At 36.0% G+C, this 25,634-nt stretch overlaps 1 protein-coding gene across 7 annotated transcripts in view; it reads left to right on the top strand.

The window, feature by feature from the left end:
- OSBPL8 (oxysterol binding protein like 8) overlaps positions 1 to 25,634 on the top strand; it is a 192,977-nt gene that overhangs the window by 105,713 nt on the left and 61,630 nt on the right. The window contains exon 1 of one of the 7 annotated variants that reach the window (XM_060165250.1): positions 18,886 to 19,250. The exons of the other annotated variants lie outside the window; for them this stretch is intronic. Within the exon in view, the coding sequence (XP_060021233.1) occupies positions 19,106 to 19,250 (145 nt within the window). The 5' untranslated portion in view covers positions 18,886 to 19,105. Of the gene's footprint in view, positions 1 to 18,885; positions 19,251 to 25,634 lie in introns of those variants that run through there. 7 annotated transcript variants of the gene reach the window in all.

Genomic DNA, 25,634 nt, shown 5'->3' on the forward strand with positions numbered 1-25,634 from the left:
GCCTTCCAATATACCAGGCTCATCTTTCTTAACAAGACAACCAAACAGAAAATCATTGTTACATGTTAAGATGAGACTGTGATGGGACTGGGGTTCTTATAGATGTATATGGTCAGAGAACACATGGATCCTATGAAGTAGGTCTCTTAGGGAAATGATATGAATAAAGAGAAATAGTAAATTATAAATGAGCATACAGATTTTTATTATTCAAGCTTATAACTGAAAACTTCATTAGTTTCTGCATTTATGACACTCCCATTCTCAGAAAGCCAGTGGTTGACTGTTGCCTAGAGCAGTGGCTCCTAAGTCTGGCTGTATCAGAGAATCACCTGGGAGCTTTCTTTGCTTAGATGTAGCTTCTTCTCCAACCTTTCAAAATCTCTAGGGTGAGTCTGTGTATTTGTGAAGCTCTCCAAGTGTATCTGATATAGCAACATTTGGATCAGCAAGCAGAAACCAGCAATAAAGAGCGTAAATTACAGATTTCATAATCTTGTAGTTAGAGCTGTTAGTATTTCTGACTTTATATTTCCCTTCCAATTTCATTTTATATTTTCCCCCATCATGAACCTAGCTAGATGACTTTCTTCCCTGTTCCCCGTAAGAACTGTGCTTTATTTATTCTCATTCTCCATTGTGGAACATTCTCTCCCTTCCCTCTGCTTATCTAATTCTTCTCAAATCGCGGGGTGCAAAAAAATGACCTCAAAATAAGGATCAGATCAAGAGTTCTTTTGTAAGATTTTTTTGGTTGAGACCTCAGAAAGATTTAAGGCAATGCCTCTTAGAGCCTTTCAGCTAGAGAAAAGCACTGAAAAGAGTCTTAAAGGCATACCTTATAAGAATGTCTCAGCTAGTCCAAAGAGCTTCAAAGCTCTTAAGTCTGCTGTCCTACAGTACCATGACAGACAGCCTAAGAAGGGAGTGGCCTATCTCAGAGATTAGTGGGTGTGATGTCTGTTTAATTGAGTTATTTCCAATAAAATTCATAGGAAATCCACAAAGGTTTTACAAGGATGGTACTAATCAAAGCACCACCAGCTTAGACAGAAAAGGATAGACAAAGTTCAACTAAAAAGAACCTTTGTATGTGTGGGGAATCCCAGTCTTCTATGGGCAGGAAGCAAGCTGAGAAAGCTACACTGTTGCAAACGTGGACCATTTCTTACTAAATAGGAAGAGTGACCTGAGGATGGAGCTCCGAGCTTGGAGCCCAGAGGGTAGAGTCAACAGTGACAGAGGACTGTTTTCAGGGAGCAGAACTGTTGTTCTAGTCAAGTTGCTGATGACGTGTCCCTAGCAGATTTCACAATTGCTATGGCACTGATATGTGCCTTCTGTGTAACTCCCTATTCCCTACAGCTTTTGAACTCAAGTGTCTTATTGCAATTCTATCCCCGGCTTACTGCAGTGGGGCAGATAAGTTATCTTTTGAGGCAATGGGATTTTTATTTAAGAGGAGCTGTATCAAAGGAACCATATGGGGACTTCCCTGGTAATCCAGTGGTTAAGACTCCACCCTTCCACTGCAGTGGGCATGGGTTCGATCTCTGGTCAGGGAACTAAGATCCTGCATGCTGCGTGGCCAGAAATTAAAAAAAAAAAATTTAATTAAAAAAAAAGGAACTATATATGCGGAACTAAACCCAAGGAATACATGTGCATTTGAACCTAATTTAGATAACAAGATCCTGGCCTTACAGCCAGTGCTGTAATAGGATGACATTTTGATTAGGGGAAGGGCATTGAGTATATTTGGCATGTGGAAGGAATGTAAATTAGGTGGACAGTGCTATATTTCATTTTCAAAGATGACTGCAACAACATCTTTCATCTCACATGCCCTTTTTCTATGTGTCCTTACAACTTGCCCATCAAGAAATGGAGTCTATTCCTCTTCCACCCCTACCTCTGTTTAGTTCTAGGCTGGCCATGTCTGTTGGCCAGTCTATTGGCTATGACCAATAGAATGTAGTAGAAGTGACATTCTAGGACTTTTGAGACCAGGCATTAAAAAGATCTGGTAACTTCTATTTTTGTATATTGGAGGAAGTCAGCTTCCATGTAAAAGTCTCACCATCCACATACTACCAGCTGTATGAAAGCCCAAATTGGCCAACCCCTAGCTGTTCTAGTCACCTAGCTAAAGGACCAGACATGTGAGTGAGGAAAGCATATTGGGATTTCCAGCAGATGCTATGTGGATTAGAGACAAGCAGTCCCCATCTGCCCCCCTCCCCCAGTTTGCCAAAATTGTAGAACTATGAGCAAATAATTTTAGTGTTTTAAACCACTACGTTTTGAGTGGTTTATTGTACAATAGATAACTGTAAGAGTAGGCAACACAAAATGATTAGAATTGCATTTATAAATTTGGAAGAATACAGTATATGAGAGAGGACTCATTACTAGACTGTACCGTCCAGGCGAGGTGAATACAGCCTGGATGAGAGTGACAGTTGCGTGAGTTTTAAAAAAAAGTGGAGAAATATATAGAGGAAAATTTCTCAGAGATTAGTGATTGACTGGATTGGGGGGCGACAGAGGAAAAAGAGAGGGAGGACTCAGCAATGACTCCTTGGTATTTTGCTTGGGAAATTAGTTCAGCAGTTTACCAAGATAGGGAACTATGGAGGAAGACCATGTTTGGGGGATAGATGCTGAGAACTCCAATTTTGGACATGGTGAGTTTGAAGGACTTTATCCATGTGGAGCTGTTGAGGAGGAAATTGGCTTTATGGGTTTAGAATTTAACAGATACTTACGCACTAGAAATGTAGATTTGGAAGTCATCAGCTTAAATAGAGTAATTGAAGACAGTTACAACAATTGTGTAGATCAGTTTAGTGATTCTCAGACAGTACAGTTTTTTTTTTTAATGAAATAGAATAGGATCAAAAGATCAGAGCTTACTTAATCTGATCTGTGAAATTGTTATCTGATACTCACATGTGTACACACACACACTTGATGTAAAATATATTTCTCGTTGCGAGCTGTGAAAAGTTTGGAAAGAATTGTAGTTTGAGAAAAGAAAGGAGTTGGAATACAGTCCTAAGAAGTGTCAGCATTTGAGGATCTGTTGGAGAAGGAATTGGCAAAGAAGATTTGTAAAGGAATGTTATATCCCAGGAGAATGAAACAGGGTTTTATGAAGGAAGGGGAGTGACCTACAGTTTTATATATAACTCAAAAGTAAAGCCAATTAAGACAACTGAAAAATTATCCATTGACAAGATATCTTTGATAACTTTTGTGAAATCAGTTTTGGAAACAGTGATGAAGCTAGATGGCAATAGGATGAGGAATAAGAAAGATAAGAAATTGGGGACAGTTAAGATAGCAAACTCTTAGGAATTGTGTCTTTGAAGGGGAGGAATATGTAGGGTAGATAGAAAAAGAACATGGGACAAAAAGGAGATTTGTTTTAAGTTGAGATATTTGAGCATGTTCAGACATTGACAGGAGAAAGTCAGTAGAGAGAAATACTATAGTAGAAAGGAGAATTAATAGGGCAGGTTCTCAGAGAAGGCATCAGAGATGGAATCCATTGTGAAGATTAAGGGATCCACTGGACTAGGAATACAGCTAGAAAGTGGAGCAACCATGATAGTGGGATTGCCAAGTAGCGTTTAGGTTGGTATCAGTCAGACCTAGTATGGGATTTTCTTCTGTAACGTTAGGCCTTGCTTGGTGTACGCAACCAAAGAATGGTGGCAGAGTGAGTGTGGGATGCTGACAAGGGAGTGGAGTTTGGTGGATGAGCTTGGTGGACTGCTTTGATGGCAGGGTAGGATCTGTAGGAGGAAATGCCAGGATCAGTAGACGGCTTGGAAGCATTGTGTTAAGTGGCTGTAGGGGCAAGGGCTCTCTTATAGACAAATACTGAACTGATAAAATAATTGCAGGTTAGTGTAAAAGGAAGAGAGTTGTTGAGCGTAAATAAATGTTTGTCATATATATATATATATATATATATATAAAATAAGTATATATTCCCCCATGCCTCGCATAGTACCTGCAACATAGTAGGTACTTTTATGTTTAATAAGTGAATATGTGAATAAATATCTTTATTGAGTACCTGTTATGTGCTGGTTCCTGCCACTGTGAAGCTTATGGGCTCATTTTTTAATGAATAAATGCAATTTTGGAGGTGATCTTCATGTGCTGGAAGCCCCTTCTCTAACACGAACCTCACGTGTCATATTGTTCCTGTGTTTGCTAACGAGAGAGAGTGGATGACCAGGCAGACAGACAGATTGATTGATTGATTCATTCATTCACTCATTCATTCATTTAATATGACATTCGTTTTGCTGATATTTGCTGGACTCATACTAATAGCTACCATTTATTGAGCACTTACTGAGTTTGGCCATTATACTAAAAGGTTTATGTTTCGAATTATATTTAACTTTTGGAACAACCCCACAAGATATAGGCACAGTTACTATGTCTGCTTTACATGTGAGGCAGTTGAGGATTAGGGATGTTAAGAAATTTGTTCAAATTCACAAAACTAGTATGTGTCAGAGGCAGGTTTCAAATTCGGGACTGTCAAAGCCCCTAGTCTTTAACTATTCAACTATACTGGAGTGAATTACAGATCAGCTATTTTCTTTTTCTGTTTTATACATGGTATGGTGATAGAAATTTATGTTTTGCGAGTGCTTTAGAATGGCAAAGATTCTCACTGTTCCTGTTTTCTGGCTGAGTCTCCTTTATACATATTGATTCATACCAATTTAATGTGGGTCACTTTCCCTTAAAAACAACTTAAGTTTATTTTTTTGCACTGTGGTTTCCTTCCATCATTTTAGGATTTTTTTTCTTTTTTTTTGGAGGAACTAAGGAGACTCTGGCTCTCCTCACTAAAGCCCACCACACACATCAATATAATCTTTCATTTGTTATCTGTTTAGATTATGATGATGAATTATTTGGATTATTCCAAAAATTGTGTATTTGCCAGATTTTTTTCCCTGTTTGAAGACTAAGTACCAGTTCAAAGTAGTTTTAACTTAAGTATGATTACAATCTCTTAAGTAGAATTTGTTTTAGTCTGACTTGTTTGAATGTAATGTATTTCAGTTTTTTATCAAGAAAGAAAGACTTGTAGATTAATTAGGCTTGTTGTCTCCCTTTTCCCTGTACTTTTGAATAAGGACAATGCTAAGGCAGCCTAGAGACTAAATTATAGCTCATCTCACAGACAGATGCTCTATTCCCTCTAGATCACGTTTGAGATTATTATCAAAGCTTGATGAGTTACTAAATTTTATCTTGTAGCTACCCTTTCTTTCTCTGGTCATAAAAAGCTATTTTCACGGTTTTATTTTTTAAAAACCATCTTTCAATTGTAGTGCTTTGTGAGAGAATGTAAAATGTTGCTGTGCCAAAACTTATATGAATCCATTTCAAACTAACTTTTGTGTTTAAAATTTAAAAACTTTGAAAACTAAAAGTTTTACCTGCTCAATCAGTTCTATCAAAGTTAATTTAGGCCGTGTTTGGCTTATCTAGGCTTGAATTAAAATGTCTACACTTAGTATTGTGTTTCTCTTATCCTTTAGTAAATTCTCTTAAACCTGTGAAGTCCCTTCACCTTGAATGCTCTGGCAGCATTAACATGGAGTGATGGGTCTATATCAAATACTTCTAATTTAACAGAAAACTTTAAAGGGGGATTTTCTTTAACAGGGAGTGTACTATTGTGAAGATATCATACCAGATTTCCCAGGGTGACAATTTTAGACATTGTTAATAAAATCTCAGGTGACTAATTCTGAGTACCTTCAGTAGAGTGGCTCACAGACCAAAGGAGACCTAGAAGTCAGTTTCCTCCCTGAAACGAAGCAATTCCTCCTTCCTTGGCAAGACATTTCTAGGGTCAATTCTGAACATATATGAGATCATACACACATTAACAAGTATGTTCTTGAATACATGTGTTATATTTCATGAAAATTGTTTTACCTAAAAGAAAACTTGAATTTATTCCCCACCCCCACTCTCTTTTTTCCCCTAGATGTTGTGCTATGGTAGATTGTTTTCTTTAGAAATAGTATAAATTAGAGATTATGTTGATTTTCTTCTAAGTTTCTGAGCCCTCAATAAGTTAGATTTCTGAAGTTATTTCGTAAGACACGGTTGTTTTCTGTTTTGAAATTCCTTGTGTTTGGGGAGTTGCTTCATAGAGCTATGAAAGTACCTATTAAGTAATGAAAGAGAATATAATATTTGGCAAGTTAAGGAAATAAGAATAAAATATTTTTCTAAATCTCTCTTGTGAAATGTTGCAATATCTGTATTCTTCGGCTGTTCCTACATGGGAAACTGAAATACTTTGAAATCATTTATTGAAAAGTGAGAATGAATAATTCAGCTTTGTTTTAAGCATCTTTACAAAGATGAGAGAGTCTGTCTTATCCTTGCCAGTCCTTACTAATTGCTTCTTTAACAAAGCAGTAAGATGAACATTAAGAACGCTAAAGGATGCTTTTCTCCCTGTAAACATATACATTCATATACTCCTTCCCCCCCCAATTTATTTATTTATTAAGATAACAGTGAAGGATTGTCACAAAATACCTGCACTAGTTTCTCAGCTCTTTTCTGGTGGGATTTCCACCCCCCAATTGTTTTCATAGTCAGAGAGGTTGACATCTCCCTCTTAGCCAGAATGGTAAAAGAGTTTCATTTGTAGAGTTAGCTGCTACAATTTTCCTTTGCCTTATTTGAGGCATGTGGAGGCAAGCTTTCTGTATTTTTAATGAGTATATAGCAAGATAATATCAGTTTAATTTACCAAGTAATATTTGCATAATTTCTGAGAGAAGATAAACAGTAGTTTCATAGAAACTTTTCTGTTTCCATTTCTTTGTGGTAACTTTGAACATATATTAAATTTTATTTAAGGATGAAACACTGGAAGTTTAGCAAACTCATCTTTTTCCAGGTGGAGGAAGGATGTTTGTAACAGAAGGACAAATACCACCTGGGGAGTACAGGATTTTCCAAGGGTCTCCTCTATCAAGCCAGCCTTTATTTAGCCTGCTTGGTACCTACTTCTGTACTAGAGAGCAAGAACAAACAAAAAATGATATTCCTAGCTTCTGCCTTCAAGAGTTTAATTTGTGATTGCGAAGTTTAGGGACAAGAAGTAGGGAAACATAAGAAACATGTAGCTGAACTTTCACTTCCAGTAACATAGCAAACTAAATGTTCAGAGAAAACCTTCTTAGTAAGAACATCAGAATGCTGGACATGGTGTTTTAAAAATTTATTTTTAGAGTGTGACTGACCTGTCGGTAAAGTAAGGGAGTTAGTAAGAGTTATTGAGAGAAGGGAGCCAATTTAAAAAATAACCACTTAAAATAACAGAAAATAAGGTACATAGCAATAAATCTAACAAGAGATGTGAAATACCTTTAAGTAGAAAAGTATAATACTAAGAGTATGTATTCTCAATAAATGGAGAGACATACCATGTTTCTGATAGGAAAATTCAGTGTTATTAGCATGTCACTTCTCAGATTGATTTTGTGTGTTCGATGTGTTTTGAATTCATATCTCAACAGGATTTTTTTCATGGTACTTGATAAGGTGGTCTGTAACTCTTTGGGAGAGCAAAGGGCAAAGAAGAGTCAAGACATTCCTGAAGAAGCAGAGCCAGACAAGGATCAGGGCTTACTTAGTACTTAACAATGCTCTAGCAAATAAGATAGGTGGTATTCGTGCTGATAGAGACAATGAGATGAATGAAACACAACAGAGACTTAGAAACAGACTCAAGCATATATAGAAACTCAGTTTATGACATATTACTCAATAAACTGTTTGGGGGAAATTAGTTATCTGTATGAGAAAAAATGAAAATAGATCTCTTCTACTAAATACAAAATCAACCCCAGATTAAATGTGAAAGATAAAGCTATTAAACTTTACAAAACATAGAAAAATATTTTTATATCCTTAAGGTAAAGAAGGATTTAACAAGACACACGCGCGCGCACACACACACACACACACACACACACACCTCTCAAACTGAAGATTGACCCATTCTACCTTCTTGAGGTTAAGAATATCTGTTTATCTAAAGATACCACAAAAATAGTGAAGAAACAAATTGCTATGCATATAACTGACAATGAATTAATATCTAGGAAAAATAAAATACTCCTATGTATCAACCCAAAAGACCAAAACCCACTAGAAAAATATACAAAAGACATGAATAGCTATTTACAGAAGAGACAACACAAAAGGCCAGTAAGTGTGAAAGGATGTTTAACATTAGGAAATTGGCAAAAGTGAATTAATACTACAGTGGATTTCCATTTTATACCCACGAGATTTAAAGTCCAACAAGTGCAAGTGTCAGTGGGGACGTGAAACAACAGGAACTCTCATTTACTAGTAGTGAATGCTTATGTTGGTGATTTTGGAAAATAGTTTGGCATATTACATAGTAAAGTTGAAGATGAGCATATTCCTTAGTGTATCCTAGACCTAGTGAAACTCTCACAAATGTGTACCAGCAAATTGTCTGTAATAGAAAAAAAAAAAGAAATGGGGAAAACCCAAATGTCTATCGTCAGTGGAATGAATAAATATCATAGTTATATTCATACAGTAGAATACTATGCAACAATGAAATGAGTGATTTAAAGCTACAGGCATCAGTGTGGAAGCGTATACAAAACAAAGTTCATGCAGTATGATGACATTTATGTACAGTTTAAAAATAAGTAAAATGAATGAATGCATGGGACCTCCCTGGCAGTTAAGTGGTCCCACTGTAGGGGGCACAGGTTCTGGTTGGGGAACTAAGGTTCTGCATGCCGCATGGTGTGGCAAAAAAAAAAGAGAGAGAGAGAGAGAGAAAGAAAGAAAGAAAAAGAAAAAAAATGAATCAAGGGACTTCCCTAGCAGTCCAGTGGTTAAGACTGCACACTTCACTGCAGGGAGCATGCGTTCGATCCCTGGTTGGGGAAGTAATATCCTGCAAGCCGCGCCACACAGCCAAAAAAGAGAATCAATGCATTGTGTAGCGATAGGTACATGATAGAACAATAGAAGGAGTAAAATAGAATTTGGGATAATGGTTAACTCTGATTAGAAGGGAGGTGTGTACAATCAAGCATACATGGGAGCCATCAAAGACACTTGAAATGCTCTCTTTCTTAAGTTAGTGGTCATTACCTATGTTTTCATTTTTATTAATAATGTTTAAAATGTACACATGTTATATTCACTCTTGTGTATACGTCCTTAGAATAAATGCATCTCTCTTTTTTTAATGGTATAGTCTGTGGGCTAGTGCTGGTGCATGTGGTTCTTTCCTAGTTCTGTAAGTAGATGAGAAAAATAAATACACTATTACGATTTTTCACTAAGTGAAATTCCTTCAGTGTAAAGGACTGTCTTTATTATGAGATTATAGTCTTCCTGCTGTATGATATTTAATATCCCTTTGTGAATTGATGAAGACTGTGAATTGTAGGTTTAAAAAAATATTATGTCTTATCAAGATGAGAACCCTGATAGCAGTGTTACCGTTTTGGGGGGAAATTTTTACTGGTCCCCAAATTCAAACTCTGTGAACCATAGGTTTATGTCATTTGCCTATGTGAGTAGATTGTGGGTATAGGGTAGAAAGATAAGGAAATCCTTGTATTTTGGGTAGAGTAATGGACCATGAAGTTAGTTAGATATGTGGTTACAACTGTGGAATCAAAATAGCTTCTTCAGGACCTTGTCAGGCTCATCATTAGGAAATTTCTGGAGTGTGCCAGCCTATTTAATTTATATCCAACTCCAAAGCTTGCATAGAGTTGGATTGAGTCTCTGGTGGGTAAGTAAAAAGATGTGAGCATTAGCACCAATATTTGAACATCAGCTAAGAGAGGGAATGGAGAGATCAGTATTCATTCTTGCCGTCCTAAAACAAGCAATATTGTCTTAGAACTTGGTTCCCATGCTTGGAGAGAAGAGCTGGAAGACTAGTTACTTGTGGAATACTAACATATTTAAATGGGTACAGTGGGGAGTGGGATTTTCTTTATCTGTTATGTTTTGAGAACTCAGTTGTATGGAAGGAAAGAGTGTAGTAGCTTTTTTCTAACATGATACTTGCACAGCTTTCTAGTGGAAGAATTTTTGAAACAGATTTTTTTTAAGTTTTTAATTAAGTCCCTGATTTACAAACTGTCCCTATGTGTGAAAGATGATCTAGTTGAGTGGTCTCTGTCCTATAGGCTCCCCTTTCTTCTTCACTATCATTAAGATTTTTCTCATTAGGTCACTGCAGACCCTATTGTAGCCTGGGATCATTTTTTTTATCCCCCATCTTTGAGTCTTGCCTTACCACAAAATGGTTTGATGCTGGCATCTGTGTTGGCAGGCTTAGGGAAAGCAGAAAGAGGAGACAGGGGGGAAAGTAAACACTACTCTCACGGCTGGATTCTAATCTTGACTCTATTGCTTGTTTACTGTGTGACTTTGAGCCTATGTGCCTCAGAGCTTGATTACCTGCAAAACCAGGATACTACTCCTTTTATATGTCATATTGTTGTTCTTTGAATCTATTGAGAACATATGTGAAAACACTTTTGAAAGCTTATCACTATATAATTATTAGGTAGTATTATGATGGTTACATTCATAGGTACTCTTAGTACATTTTCAGTTACATTCTTGTGAACAGTCTTAGAAAGAAACCTAAGCACTTCATTTAACATTTACTTTGTGGAAATAGACTCTCCGAGTTTCAATCAACTTTTAATGAACATGTACTCACATATGTTGAAAGCTCAGTAAGAGCAGAAATTAGGGACTGTTATGTTCATAACTCTCTTGTGCTTAACATAATTCCTAACACAAAGTAGGTGCTTATTAAATTTTTATTGAATGAATGAATAATATACAAATATAATTACAAAGAACTTTTCATCCAAAGGAAAGTACTGTCTTACACTTATTGCTGTGAATATGGATATATAGACAAGAATGCTATCCAGTCTAAAATTATACTAAGCCATCCTTTTAATTTTGTATGTGCATTTACATGTGCTGTTAAGTTGAGAACGTATTTAACGCTGAGAAGCTACAGTTATTTTCTGAGGTAATGTGGGATAATAAGATTGCTTGGTATAATTTTCAAGCCATATAATCATCAATGAAATTTTACTAATTACAGCTAAGAAATTAATTGTCATATTGGAGGATGGAAATTGACTGAGAACTTTATTGTTGTGTTTTATATTTTAAAGCAAAGGTCATTATCAACCATCTTAATTTATATGTTCTTTGAAATTAATAGACTTTTTATTAATAGACTTTTATTAATAGACTTATTAATAGACTTTTATTAATAGACTTTTTTGCTAACCCTGTGCTGCTTAAATAATAGTAAATAGCTATATTATTTTTTAAATTTCATGCTCTATAAGGAAACTTACTGCTGAATTTGTATAGTACCACCTTCAGATATTTAGTTCATTTTTTAGGGCAGTGGTTCTCTTCATGTTTGGACATAATACTTTCTTAAATTCTTATTGGTTGATTTTTGTTTTCAGTATTTTGATCTTTTTCCAACTCTTCTTGCTGCTTTAAGGATTTTAAAATCTCTTAAAGCCTAAGTTTATTATCTTGGGATTCAAGATAAAGTATATAGCTCTTACAATACTTTCATCATAATTTAAATCAATATATTTTATCATGAGTGTGCATATGGAACTTTATAGAGTTTAGATGGATTTTCCAACTACCAAATTAGATGATTCCAGAATATCAGCTATGTTTGCTTCATCTGTTTTTAAAATAAAGATGGTCTGGAATTTGTCCAGGGAACTCATTGGAGTTCTCTTATTACAGTGAGATGCCTTCTCCAGTCCTAATCTTTGGGCTCTATAGAAAGTAGTTGAAGCTGGGCATTTTCTTTGGGCATATAGCAGGAACATCTAAAGATCTTCTTATTATGGCCTTTTGTGGTTTTTTCCTCTGCTCAAATGTCTGCCATTTTAATATGGAAAGAGTCCCTAGACCAAAGATAATATATGTAGTTGGTCTCTAGTGACAAGGAGATATTAGTTCTTTTTAGTGTTAGGGAATTTCAAAAGGAATAATATCATTTATGTCAGTGTTTTCCTATTTTGACAGTGATCCATGTAAGAAATACATTTTATGTCACTACCCAAAACATAATGTGTGTGTGTGTAGTTATATAAAAAGTCTTAAATGATTGATGAAACAACTCACCTTTTAATATCAGAGTATGATGCACTCTAATATTTCCTATCTTGGCTTATTCTGTTTCATTTTTTTAAATGCTATTTGTGAGTCACTAAATTGATTTTCAACTTACCAATGAGTGGTAACTTGAATTTTGAGAAGCATGTTCAAAATAAGTAAGTTTATCCATAGGTCAAAATCTATTTCTAATATAAGTGTTTCACATGACTTTCAAAACTATTATGATGATCTTACAACATTCTTGTTTTGTAATTTTTCTTGTTTTCATACATAGATAATGTAGTGTAAAATGAGAGAGATGATAAATTCAAATGTTAACCCAGATATGTTTGAAGAGTGTTCAGCTTTGCTATAAGTTTTACAGTAGTTGAATCTAGCCAGCAAGGCACAGTAAATGTGATTATGCTGCAGGTCTTTAAAAAAATTTTTTTTATTTAATTTTTTTTTTTTTTTTTTTTTTTTGGCTGCGTTTGGGTCCTTCGTTGCTGCATGGCTTTCTCTCTAGTTGTGGCGAGCGGGGGCTACTCTTTGCTGCGGTGCATGGGCTTCTCATTGTGGTGGCTTCTCTTGTTGAGGAGCACAGGCTCTGGGTGTGCGGGCTTCAGTAGTTGCAGCATGCAGCCTCAGTAGTTTTGGCGTGTGGGCTTCAATAGTTGCAGTGCGTGGGCTCAGTAATTGTTGCTCACAGGCTTAATTGCTCTGTGGCATGTGGGATCTTCCCAGACTAGGGATCGAACCCATGTCCCCTGCATTGGCAGGCGGATTCTTAACCACTGTGCCACCAGGGAAGTCCTAAAGATTTTTTATTGAAGTATAGTTGATTTGCAATGCTGTGTTAGTTTTGGTATAGTGCAGCAAAGTGATTCAGCTATGCATATATATATAGGTTTGTATCTGCTAATCCCAAACTCCTAATTTATCCCTTCCCCACCCCCTTTCCCATTTGGTAACCATAAGTTTGTTTTCTATGTCTGTGAGTCTATTTCTGTTTTTGTAAATAAGTTCATTTGTGTCATATTCTTATAAGTGATATCATATGATTTTTGTTTTTCTTTGTCTGACTTACTTAGTATGATAATCTCTAGGTCCATCCATGTTGCTGCAAATGGCATTATTTCATTCTTTTTTATGGCTAAGTAGTGTTCCATTGTGTATATATACCACATCTTCTTTATCCATTCATCTGTCATTGGACATTTAGCTTGCTTCCATGTCTTGGCTATTGTAAATTGTGCTGCTATGAACATAGGAGTGTGTGTATCTTTTCAAATTAGCGTTTTCTCTGGATATATGCCTACAAGTGGGATTGCTGGATCATATGGCAATTCTCTTTTTAGTTTTTTAAGGAACCTCCATACTGTTTTCCATAGTGTCTGCACCACTTTACATTCTCAGCAACAGTGTAGGAGGGTTCTCTTTTCTCCACACCCTCTCCAGCATTTGTTATTTGTAGACGTTTTAATGATGGCCATTCTGGCCAGTGTGAGGTGATACCTCATTGTAGTTTTGATTTGCATTTCTTTAGTAATTAGCAGTGTTGAGCATCTTTTCATGTGCCTATTGGCCATTTGTATGTCTTCTTTGCTCTTCTACCTATTTTTTTATTGGGTTTTTGTTGTTGTTGTTATTGAGTTCTATGAGCTGTTTGTATGTTTTGGAAATTAGGCCCTTGTCAGTCATAACGATTCCCAGGAAAAGATAAGCTGAATAGAGTCTCTGGGTTATAGTTTGGCTTTGATTTCTTTGAGAGTTTAACAGGAATCTCTTCTTTGGAAAGCACTGGGCAAGTGAGCCCTGGGATACATAGGGTTCATCATAGCTTGCAGTTCAGGTACTAGATACCTTACAGTAATATGGTCATGAAAGGTATTTTCTGCCTTTTAGTTCACCATGTCCTACCAAGAATAGGTAGAAAATAGAACATTTAAATTTAAAACTTTTGCTTTGTGAAAGAGACAAGAGAATGAGCTCACAAGCCAAAGACTGGGAGAAAATATTTGCAAAAGGCACACCTAGAAAGGACTTATCCAATGATATACAAAGAGTTCTAACAATAAGAAAACAACTCGATTAAAAAATGGGCCAAAGACCTTAACAGACACCTCACCAGAGAAGATATACAGATAGCAAGTAAGCATATGAAAAGATGTTCCATGTCATATGTCATCAGGGAAGTACACATTAAAACAACAAGATATAACCACTGCACACCTATTAGGATGGCCAAAATCTGGAACATTGACATCGTGAAATGCTGGCAAGGATGTGGAACAGCAGGAACTCTTGTTCATTGTTGGTGGAACTGCACAACAGTACAATCATTTCAGAGGACAGTTTGGAGGTTTCTTACAAAACTAAATCATATTCTTACCATATGGTCAAGCAGTCACACTGCTTGATATTTATCCAAAGGGGTTGAGAATTTATGTCCTCACAAAACCTACACAAAGATGTTTATAACAACTTTATTTTATAATTGCCGAAACTTGGAAGCAACCAAGTTTTGTCCTTCTGTAGGTGAAAGGATAAATAAACTGTGATGCATCCAGACAGTGGAATATTGTTTAGAGCTAAAAAGAAATGAGATATCGGGACTTCCCTGGTGGTCCAGTGGTTAAGAATCCACCTTCCAATGCAGGGAACGTGGGTTTGATCCCTGGTGGGGGTACTAAGATCCCACATGCTGTGGGGCAACTGGGCTCTTGCAATGCAACTACTGAGCCTGCGCACCACAACTGGAGAGCCCATGTGCCACAACTGCTGAGCCTGCGCGCTCTGGAGCCCGCATGCCACAACTAGAGAGAAGCCTGCACGCACCGCAGCAAAGAGCCCACACTCTACAACGAAAGATCCTGCGTGCGCAACTAAGACCTGACACAGCCAAAAATTAATAAATAAATTAACAAAAAAAATAAAGAAATGAGATATCAAGCCATAGAGGAACCTGAAATGCGTATTGCTAAGTGAAGGAAGCCGACCTGAAAAGGCTTCAGACTGTATGATACCAGTAACCTGACATTATGGTAGAGGCAGAATTATGGACACAGTAAAGATTAGTGGTTTCCAGGAGTTAGAGAGGAGGGAGGAATGAATAGTTGAAGCACAGAAGATTTTTAGGGCAGTGAAAATACTCCATTTTCACTGTTAGGAACCTGTTAGGAACCGGGCCGCAGAGCAGGAGGTGAGCGGCAGGCGAGCGAGCGAAGCCACATCTGCCGCTCCCCCTTGCTCACGTTACCGCCTGAGCCATCCCCCCGCCCCCCGCCCCGGTCTGTGGAAAAATTGTCTTCCGCAAAACCGGTCCCTGGTGCCAGAAAGGTTGGGTATTCTGTCCTAAAGTACGCTGTGGACTTTGGGTGATGATGATGTGTTAATACAGATTCATCAGTTGTAACAAATGTTCTACTCTGGTGTGGGAAATTTATAATGGCAGAGGCCATGGATGTGTGGAGGCAGGGGGTATATGGGAAATATCTGTACCTTCCTCTTAATGTTGCTATGAATCTAAAACTGCTTTAAAAATAAAGTCTTTAAGAAAAAACAGTTCAACATATTTGGAGTATCCTCAGTTTATCCAGACATCAGGGGCTGAGAGAAAGAGAAAAAGCTTCATCAGCATACTGGCAAGACAAGCCAAGGTCAGAAAAGAATTTGGGCAAAGCTCACCCACAGAATTTGTCTTTTGGGTCAAAAAGAGATAGTAGGAGATGTTTGGTGATGACAGTTTTTTAAGTTCAGTATCCTGTTTCCTGTATTACATGCATTCTTAATTTGCCATCACTTTTTGGTAGAGTATATATATATATATATATATATATATATTTTTTTTTTTTTTTTTTTTTTTTTTTTTTTGGCAGTACGTGGGCCTCTCACTGTTGTGGCCTCTCCCGTTGGCGGAGCACAGGCTCCGGACGTGCAGGCTCAGCAGCCATGGCTCACAGGCCCAGCCTCTCCGTGGCATGTGGGATCTTCCCAGACCGGGGCACGAATTTATTTACTTTATTTTTGGCTGCGTTGGGTCTTTATTGCTGCACGGGCTTTCTCTAGTTGCGGCTACTCTTCATTGCAGTGCGCGGGCTTCTCATTGCGGTGGCTTCTCTTGTTGCGGAGCACGGGCTCTAGGAGCATGGGCTTCAGCAGTTGTGGCTCTCGGGCCCTAGAGCACAGGCTCAGTAGTTGTGGCGCATGGGCTTAGTTGCTCTGCAGCATGTGGGATCTTCCTGGCCCAGGGCTCGAACCCGTGTATCCTGCATTGGCAGGCGGATTCTTAACCACTACGCCACCAGGAAAACCCTAGAGCATATATTTTTGTATAGCCTTTCTCAAGGAAGTTCCTTAGAGGGAAGTAAGGAAGGCCTGTGGAAAATAATATAGGTGAATATTTTCTCAATTCTCCCAAGTATATGGTACATGATTAGAGCCATTATAGATGCATGGGAGAAAAAAGTTAATTCATTCTGAAGAGTGGATGTTTTAGTGCATTAGGCCTATTTCTATTGTAGAACCCCAGGTGAGAATGGCTACTCTAGTAAATTCTTTAAAAACATTCATGGAAAGTAAATTTTTAAGACCTTGCATATCTAAAAATATCTTTATTTTATCCTAATATGTAATTGATAATTTGACTGGGTATGGAATACTAAATTAGAAGTCATTTCCTTCTAATTTTGAAGGCCTTGCCTGTATTTTTGTCTTGATTTCAGTATTGTTGATGTCAGTAACTTGTCTGATTCCTGATCTTGGTGCTGTAAATTACATGCACAAGGATTCTTTGCCATGAGTAGGATTAGTTCTCAGTTTTTACCACTGCTGGTTTGTGGTTAAGCTTTCCTGAATCTGCAGGACAGTGACTACAAGTTCCTTTCATTCTCTCCACTGTCAAACTTATGTTGTTGATGTATCTTCTCCTGGATACATGCTTGTGGGATACATACCCATACCTGCTTATATTTTTTTAAAAATAGTCGTTTCCTGTCATTTTTGTCAAGTTTCAGGAGGGAATACATTAGGTCAGTATCTTTTTTAACCTGGAACCGTTCTTGATTTTACATGTATATTATCCAATTTGATCCTTATAACAATCCTGTAATATAGGGAATATTATTAGCATTTTATAGATGAGGAAACAGAGACCCAGAGAAATTAAGTCAATTGCTCAAATGCATCCAGCTAGGATAGAGCTAGGATTTGGACCCAGGCAGTTTTAATTTAAAATCCTGTTTAACCATTATACTATAAATGCCTTTTTTGATGTTATATTCTTCATGTCTTGAGAGCCAAGTACCATTGCATGAATTAATTATAATTATTTTTCTTTTGCCTGTATTAAATGGTAATCTATGTTTCATGGCATGGAGAAAAGAGAAAAAAAACAACCCAAAAAACAAACATACAATGTTATAGTTGTAGGTATCAACCATAAACTGTTTTTACTACTAATTGATTTTGAAATACCTTTGTCAAAGAAATAATATGTTATGTATATATTGTTTGTTTATTTTTAAGTGTCCTTTCTTGTGAAGAGAAACAGTCTGAGACTATATGGGATGCTGTTGTATATGAGTGGAGAACCAGCCTTGAAGTGTATGCATAGTAAGGAAGGAAACAGATCTTATACTAAGGTCTATAAAATGAACCACTAAATCAGTTGTAATTGAGTTGTTGTTGTCTAGCTAAGGAGGTGTATTTCCAGGTTGAAAGAACTGTGATCAGAAAAAGCAGTCTAGAGTATATAGAGAAAGTAATTGACTTAGAGTTTTTAATTTTAGTTAAGGTGTAGAGTGAGGCAAATGGATTTTAATATAAGTAGGAAAGAATTCTCTGGAGTTTTAAAGATTAGGAATAAAGAGACGACATAGTGTATCATTTTGGCTATGGGTCTTTCCTGTTAGATTTAATGATGTGAGATCATACCAGTCACTTAGTTTTAACCTAGAAAAGAAAGATATTTCCATCTGTTACTGTGATAATAAAGTTACATTTTTTTAATAAGAGAGTTTTAAGTGGAAAATACTTGTTGGTAGATTATATATTTTGAAAAGTTTAAATGTAATGAAGAGGAACTACAGCAACTGTTTCAAAGAAACATATATTGGGGCATGCAGCATTATTAATGGTGTCCTTTTAATCTTTTCTGTTGATTGGTTTGCATTAACACTGTCTTAATGATGCATATATCCCTACTAGAGGTAAAACTTAAATGTTTGTCCTCTGCTTTAGCCGCTGGAATCCATCAGAACCGAGCGTGAAAGAATATCTTTCCTTATGAATTCTTAATCATGGCTGAAGCAAGCAGTAGATTAGATATAAATCTAGAAGCTTCAGGAAGGATAAACAGTGTTATGTGTATATCCATTTTTAAAGTAAGCAAAAACTGGAAAGGAAAGAATTGGAAGAGGTGGGAAGTATGGCCGATACTATAAAAATGTAATGGATATGAGAAGAGGATTGCGTTTTTTGGGAAAAGAGAAACTGATCTTATTACTTCAGCCTGAATCTCTAAGTATTGATCTTGCTTTGTTTTCCTAAAGCAGCAACTCAACCCAGGGCATTACTGGTTTGATAAAAAGGTGAAACGGTGGAATAGCCTTTCTTGTTTATCAGTTCATTTTTTAAAAAAACCCCAGCAGCATGACTTAGTGCCTTTTCTGTCAGTCTCCTTCTCTATCTGTTTATTGCTGATTTGACAGTCTCTGGTCCTTCTCCTTTGCTGTTAATGTGTGTCCTTTGTTTGTGCTGGTGGGTTTTGCTATATTTGGATGTGAGAGAAAAGCCTGTCATTGCCATATTCGTCTAAGTAGGCTTCTGGGTGAGCATATACATTAAATAGACTTTCTAAGCCATGAAGGAAGAGAGCTCACAACAACGTAGATATTCTTCCTGTACTGTGGTTTCGCCTGTTTTATTTCCTCCACGAATTGATGGCCGAAAGCTGGTCCGGAATGCTTCATTTGGAGGATACAATGAACTTTCTCCTTCGTTGTCAGGTTTGTTTGTTTAATCTTGCATTCTTTTCTTAATTTCTTATAGATTTTTTATTAAAATAAACTAGATGTTTTAACATCTTAAAACTGCTTTTGTTTAAACAAAACAATTCTATAGTGAAAGGTTAGATTTTAGTAACTGCTGCTATATGGCTTGGCTTTTCCATATTTTCTTTTACAGTCTCTTTAAGCTTGAACTTGAAAACTAATGATTCAGTGAAGTATGAATCTTGAGTGCTGATAGCATAAATTTTTGCTTTAATTATTGAAATAAATATTATAACCCTTTGATAAAAATTAAGCCCTTTCTAGACTTCAGATAAAATTCTATAGATAAACCAATTGCAAATGAAACCCACATATTTAATATTGATACTTGTTAGACTATTTCAAGCAAAATAGTAACTATGTGAAAATTGATGTTTAGTTTAAACTTTAATAGCTTAAGTCCTGACTAACGTGAAGTTTTCTACCTAAATATAATTTTGGAAATGGCTTACTTTGTGTTGTTAGATGTGTTTGGGAATCATAAGTTTTTGCTTAAAAAATGTTATTTTTCTGATAGTATTTATTAAATGAAATTAGGCATTGACAGCTATGATTCGGACATTAAACACTTGGTCAATGAGATGTAGATGTAAGCTGATCTTTTATTGCTTGAAAAAGATTTATTGTAGCAAATATTTGGTTATAGATTTTAAAATATAAATAGTCTCTGTTTTGTTTTCAAAATATTAAGCTGCTACATAATCATATCTACTCTTTTAAGGTTGTATTTTTCTTTTAAAATAAAAATATTCTTTTAATACTCATGGTAAAGAAGTATTGACTGAAACTGGTGCTTGTTTTAATTGTTTTGTTGTTGTTGTTGTTGTTTTGTGGTACGCGGGCCTCTCACTGCTGTGGCCTCTCCCGTTGCGGAGCACAGGCTCTGGACGTGCAGGCCCAGCGGCCATGGCTCATGAGCCCAGCCGCTCCGCAGCACATGGGATCTTCCCAGACCTGGGCACGAACCCGCGTCTCCTGCATCGGCAGGCGGACTCGCAACCAGTGCGCCCTAATTGTTTATATATTTTTCTGACACACATTTTGTGAAATTCGAATTATATTTTCATTTTTCACACTAACCTTTATTCTTAGCTTTTGTGAGTATTCATGCCGCTAGGCAGTGTATGCATTCTTTTGAGATGATGAAACAACTTGTAGAAAGTGTTACTTGGGCAATTAAGTAAATTATTGTAAATTCACTGATTTCATTTTCTTTTCTAACAGGGTTTCCGAAAAGAATTGGAAACCATAGTCCTGAACTGTTGCCTAAGTAGCATAAGCTTTAAACAACATTCATAGTCCGTAATTTAGTCTTCTTAGTGTAGCATGATTACTATCATGCTTCTTTCTTAATGTTCTCAAAGTGGTGTAAATTGTACTATTTGTCTATGTTCACAAGTGGCTCTGAAAATGCAACACACAGAAATGTTTTTAATGTTGTTAAATACTGTACTTATTTGCTTTTACAGTGTGACTTAGTTCCATTTCTGTATTTGTCTTTGTCTTCTTGATTTTCTTTTTTTAAGCCAGCAAGCTTGCTAGCACATGTTTGCTGACCTTCATGCCATGAGTCTACTTAATATAAAGAATAATCAGGTTACCTTACTAAACAATAGAAAACTTCCCTGTTTAGAAATTTGGTTTTTACTTCACTAGGTAATTGAAGACAGAATTGTCAGTTTCTATTCTCAAAGAAAATATTGAAGGTCATTCTAGATAGATTTGTTTGAATGGAAAAGTAAATGGTTGGCTTTGTTTTCTAATTCTTGAAATAGAGAAAATCATATTCATAGGGATGCTTCCATATTCCTCTTAATACAACCAGCAGTTTTATTACAACCAGCCATGAAAAGCTTTTTAAAATATGTTCTATTTTATCAGCTAAGAAGTAGAATTAGGTACTTCAAAGAAGTGGCTTTTTATGTATTTCTTTTAAGTTAAAAGTAAAAAATATAATTTTTTCTGGGACATTTTATTGATTTATCTGACATCATTAGAGAAAGAGAGGTTCTACATTAGTGATATTTAAAGATAACTTTGTTTTACCACTTTGACCACAACCCTTTTATCATTTTAGTTTTCCTTAGGAAAATCTACCCCCCCTTTTTTTTTGTTACTTCTACCTTAAGGAATAATATTGGTATGGCCTTTTTCTTTATGATGAGTTATAAAACAGAAATGGTACCCTTTGTCTATGTACCTAGAAATTGGAATAAATAAACTTTGAACAAAGATGTTTATAGACACTCTGTGTAAGCTTTAGTACATAGATAGATCTGTTTAGTATGTTTTGACTTCTCGGAGATTTTTTTCTTATACAATTTCTTGATTCTTGGCTGTATTCAGTATAGTTTATGTAGCAATTCTATATTTTGTAAATACTTATTCAATCTGCATTTGTAGATATGTGTATATAATCGCATTTTAACAAGATTAAAGCAGCATAAAACTTGCTGTATTATATCTAAACATTAATGAACCAGATTTTATTGAAGTATATAAAAAGCTTATACCTTATCAATGCTGATAACACTTGTATTCTGTTAACAAATTAGAATTGGGGCAGAGTGCTAATTTATTCAGGAATCATAGTCCATTGAATTAGTAAGAGAAAGTAAACTCTGTTTACTACTACATTATTGGAAAATATCTTCATGACCACAGATTTAGGGGAGACTTTCTTAAGACCAAAAAGCACTAACCGTTAAAAGAATGAAATTGCTAAATTTGACAACCTTAAAATCAAGAGCTATTCATCAAGGAGACCGTGCATAGAATTTAAAGACAAGCCGTAGAATGGGGAGATATTTGTAATAAATATAACTGGCAAAGAACCAATAATTGGAAAACATTAAGAATTCCTATATAAATTAAGAAAAAGATAGACAATGAGGTTTTTTTAATGTAGATAGACAATGAGTTGTTTTTTTTTTTAATGTGCAAAAGATCTGGGCTCTTCACAAAGAGAAAATTAAAATGGTAATTAACATGAGATAGTGCTCAATATCATTAGTAATTAGGGACACACAAACTAAAATCTCATTGATTTACCATTGATACACACACCCAACAGATTGGCAAAGATATTAAAAATCTGTCAATATTGATGTGTTACCATGAATATGGAGAAAGGAGAACTCACACACAGTGCTAGTGGAAAAATAAGCAAATTGGTAAACAATATGGTATTCTTAAAAGTTGAAGACCCACATATACTCTGACCTAGGAGTTCTGCTTCTAGGTTTAAACCCTAGAGATATTCATGGATATATATGTCTACTAGGATACATTTCCAAGAATATTCATATCACCAGTGTTTGTTAGAGGGACAAACTAGAAACAGCCCAAACAATGGATGGATAAATAGTGATATAGTCATGCAGTAGGATTCTAATCAGCAATGACAATGAATGAAATACCTGCTGTGACATGCTGGTAAATAATAATTGCAAAAGTCAAGGTAGTTACCTTTGAGGGAAAGAATAGATAGATTGTGATCAAGCATGGCATGGGGCAGGTGGGGAGTAGTTCTTATGGGATGTTGACAATTCTGTATTTCTTGATTTGGGTGGCAGTTATGCAAATAATCACTGTATACATTAAATTATGCCTTTACATTTTATGCATTTTTCTGAAGGTGTGCTATATTTCACCTATTTTTAAAAGCCACTACAAGTAAAAGTAGAGTCCATTTTTATTAATTTTTGGATCAGTTTATCAAACTTTGTATTTGAAAGGATGAATAAGAATTAAACCCTTCTTTTAAGGAACTCACAGTCAAGTATGTGACATGAACATGAAAACAAATAATTGAAGTACATTGTGGTAAATATGGTAGTACAAATGTACCAAGTGCTGTGTCTCAGAGGACACAGCTAACTCTATGCCTACACAATCTAAGCAAGGCTCCCAGAAGACGTTGGCCTTGGATCTTGAGACACACCCTGGCATTCTAGAAACAGCATGAATTTTAAAGTTAGACCTAAGTTTGAATTAGCTCTGATACTTTCACTTATTGACACTTGTCAAGTTACTTAATTCCTGTGAGCCTTAATTTTTCAGTTATATAGAATATTCCTAATATTTAGCGGGGGGCATTGTTTTAAAGATTAGAAGTAGTAAATCAAGAGCTATTCATCAAGGAGACTGTGCATAGAATTAAAAGACAAGCCGTAGTCACAAGTGTTGGGCTTCCCTGGTGGCACAGTGGCTGAGAGTCCGCCTGCCGATGCAGGGGACACGGGTTCGGCCCCAGTCCGGGAGGATCCCACATGCCGCGGAGCGGCTGGGCCCGTGAGCCATGGCCACTGAGCCTGCGGCGTCCGGAGCCGGTGCTCCGCAACAGGAGAGGCCACAACAGTGAGAGGCCTGTGTACCGCAAAAACAAAAACAACAACAACAAAAAATCACAAGTGTTCCTACAAGTGGATATTGGTTGCTTTATTGTTGTTTTCATAAATATTATTATGTTAATTATCCCCATAATTATCATCATTGTTGATGAATGAATCAGAATTAGCCCAGAGCAGGATATGTTAAAGGGATATAGATTAAGTAAGAAAGGATGTCATAGCAGGAGAGGTCTAATAAACTAGAAGAATAGGGAAGGATATCTGAATTAAAAAAATTTTTTTATTGAGTCATAACTTACACATAGTTAAGTGTACAACTTTTTGAATTTTTAGTTATGTATCGATATGTGTAACCATTTCCCAGTTACCCAGAAGACCCTCTCATGCCCACCCCAGTCAGTTCCTCCTACAACAAAGATAAACCACTGTTCCAGCCTCTAGCACCATAGATTAGGTTTGCTAGTTCCTGATCTTTATATAAATGGAATCATATGGTATATGATATGTGCTTTTTTTTTTTGATGGGGAGAGGTGGCTTTTTCTACTCATTATTCTGTTTGTTGTTTTGTGTATTGGTAATTGGTTCTTTTTCATTGCTGTGTATCATTTCATTGTGTGAATATAATGTATTCATTTATTCTACTATTAATAGTCATTTGAGTTGGCTCCAGATTTTGCTATTATGAATAAAACTGCTGTGAACATTTTTGTACCTGTCTTTTAACGAACATGGACACACTCATCTCTGTTGGGTATAGCTAGGATCAGAAGTGCTCTGTCTTAGAATATGCGTACTTTCAGCTTTAGGAGATACTGTTAAATAGTTTTCCAAAGTGACTATGCTATTTGTAGTCCCACCAGCAGTGAATAGAGTTCCGGTTGCTCTGTATTCTAACCTAACCTGGATTTGGATGGTCTTAGTCCTTTTGATCTTAGCCATTTGCGTGGGGATGTAGGTTTCTATCTCATGGTAGCGGTGAGGAGGATAGTAGGAAGAGAATTTAATACCAAATATCGCTAATAAGCAAACTTGGTAAAAAGTCATGATCTGAAACTGTTCTGCATTATTGACAATGGTCAATAATGTATTGTAGGCTTTAGGATTTTATCTATAATATCACATTTTTAGGAAATAAAGGAGTAATTTTTAAGTAATTTAAAATCCCTATACATGGAAAACAAAAGTCTAAGAATTATTTTGGCTGAGCCCTTTTTGGCTTCTAACAAATATAATACTTTCGCTGACATTTTAAGATGATTATTTTTCATGTTTCTAGGAAGCCACCTTTATCCAGTCTAAAGAAAGAGTCCTTCATGTGTTGCTTTTTGCTTTGCCTACCTTGGAATTACCCTTGAAAACTTAGTGTACAGTATGGCAATATTTTCTGTTTAAGGCTTTTGAACACTTTTATGTGGTCATTGCACTTTAAGCTACTCATCTGCTTATTTGCACTTAGCTGAAACTCAAAGTATTGGACCAGACTTAGCCTTTTGCTTTATCCGCTGTAATTTTAAATAACTTGGAAGTCATCAGGGCCAGCTTTTAAAATAATGATTTGATTTGCTAGTTTGAGGTATAGAAAATCTTTTAAAATGGGATTATTTATTGGTCTGACATAATATACAACCTATATGTTTATGAGTGCCCTTTTTTTTGTTTTTCTTGTTTAGTTTCATCTTGCTTTCGTATGTGTCCTTTTCCAACATTTGAAACTTTCTACAAGACATATTTGCATGTTCAAAAAAAGTCTGTTCAGATTTGTAACTTCCACTTTGTTTTAATTTACTGTTCTGTTTTTAAAATAATATGTGAATGTATACACAGTGAAGTGGGCATTTTTCTTAGTCTAATAAATGGATTGACCTAGATTGAGCTGAAACCAAAACCAAACTAGAGAAATTTAAGTAAAATTCAGTTCTTAGGAGAATAAAGAAAAACATCATCTTTTTTCCATTCATAATATATACTTTTAGAAAGTCTTTGTTC

This window comes from Lagenorhynchus albirostris, chromosome 11, assembly GCF_949774975.1.
Source record: "Lagenorhynchus albirostris chromosome 11, mLagAlb1.1, whole genome shotgun sequence".
In the NCBI taxonomy this organism is placed as follows: Eukaryota; Metazoa; Chordata; class Mammalia; order Artiodactyla; family Delphinidae; genus Lagenorhynchus; species Lagenorhynchus albirostris.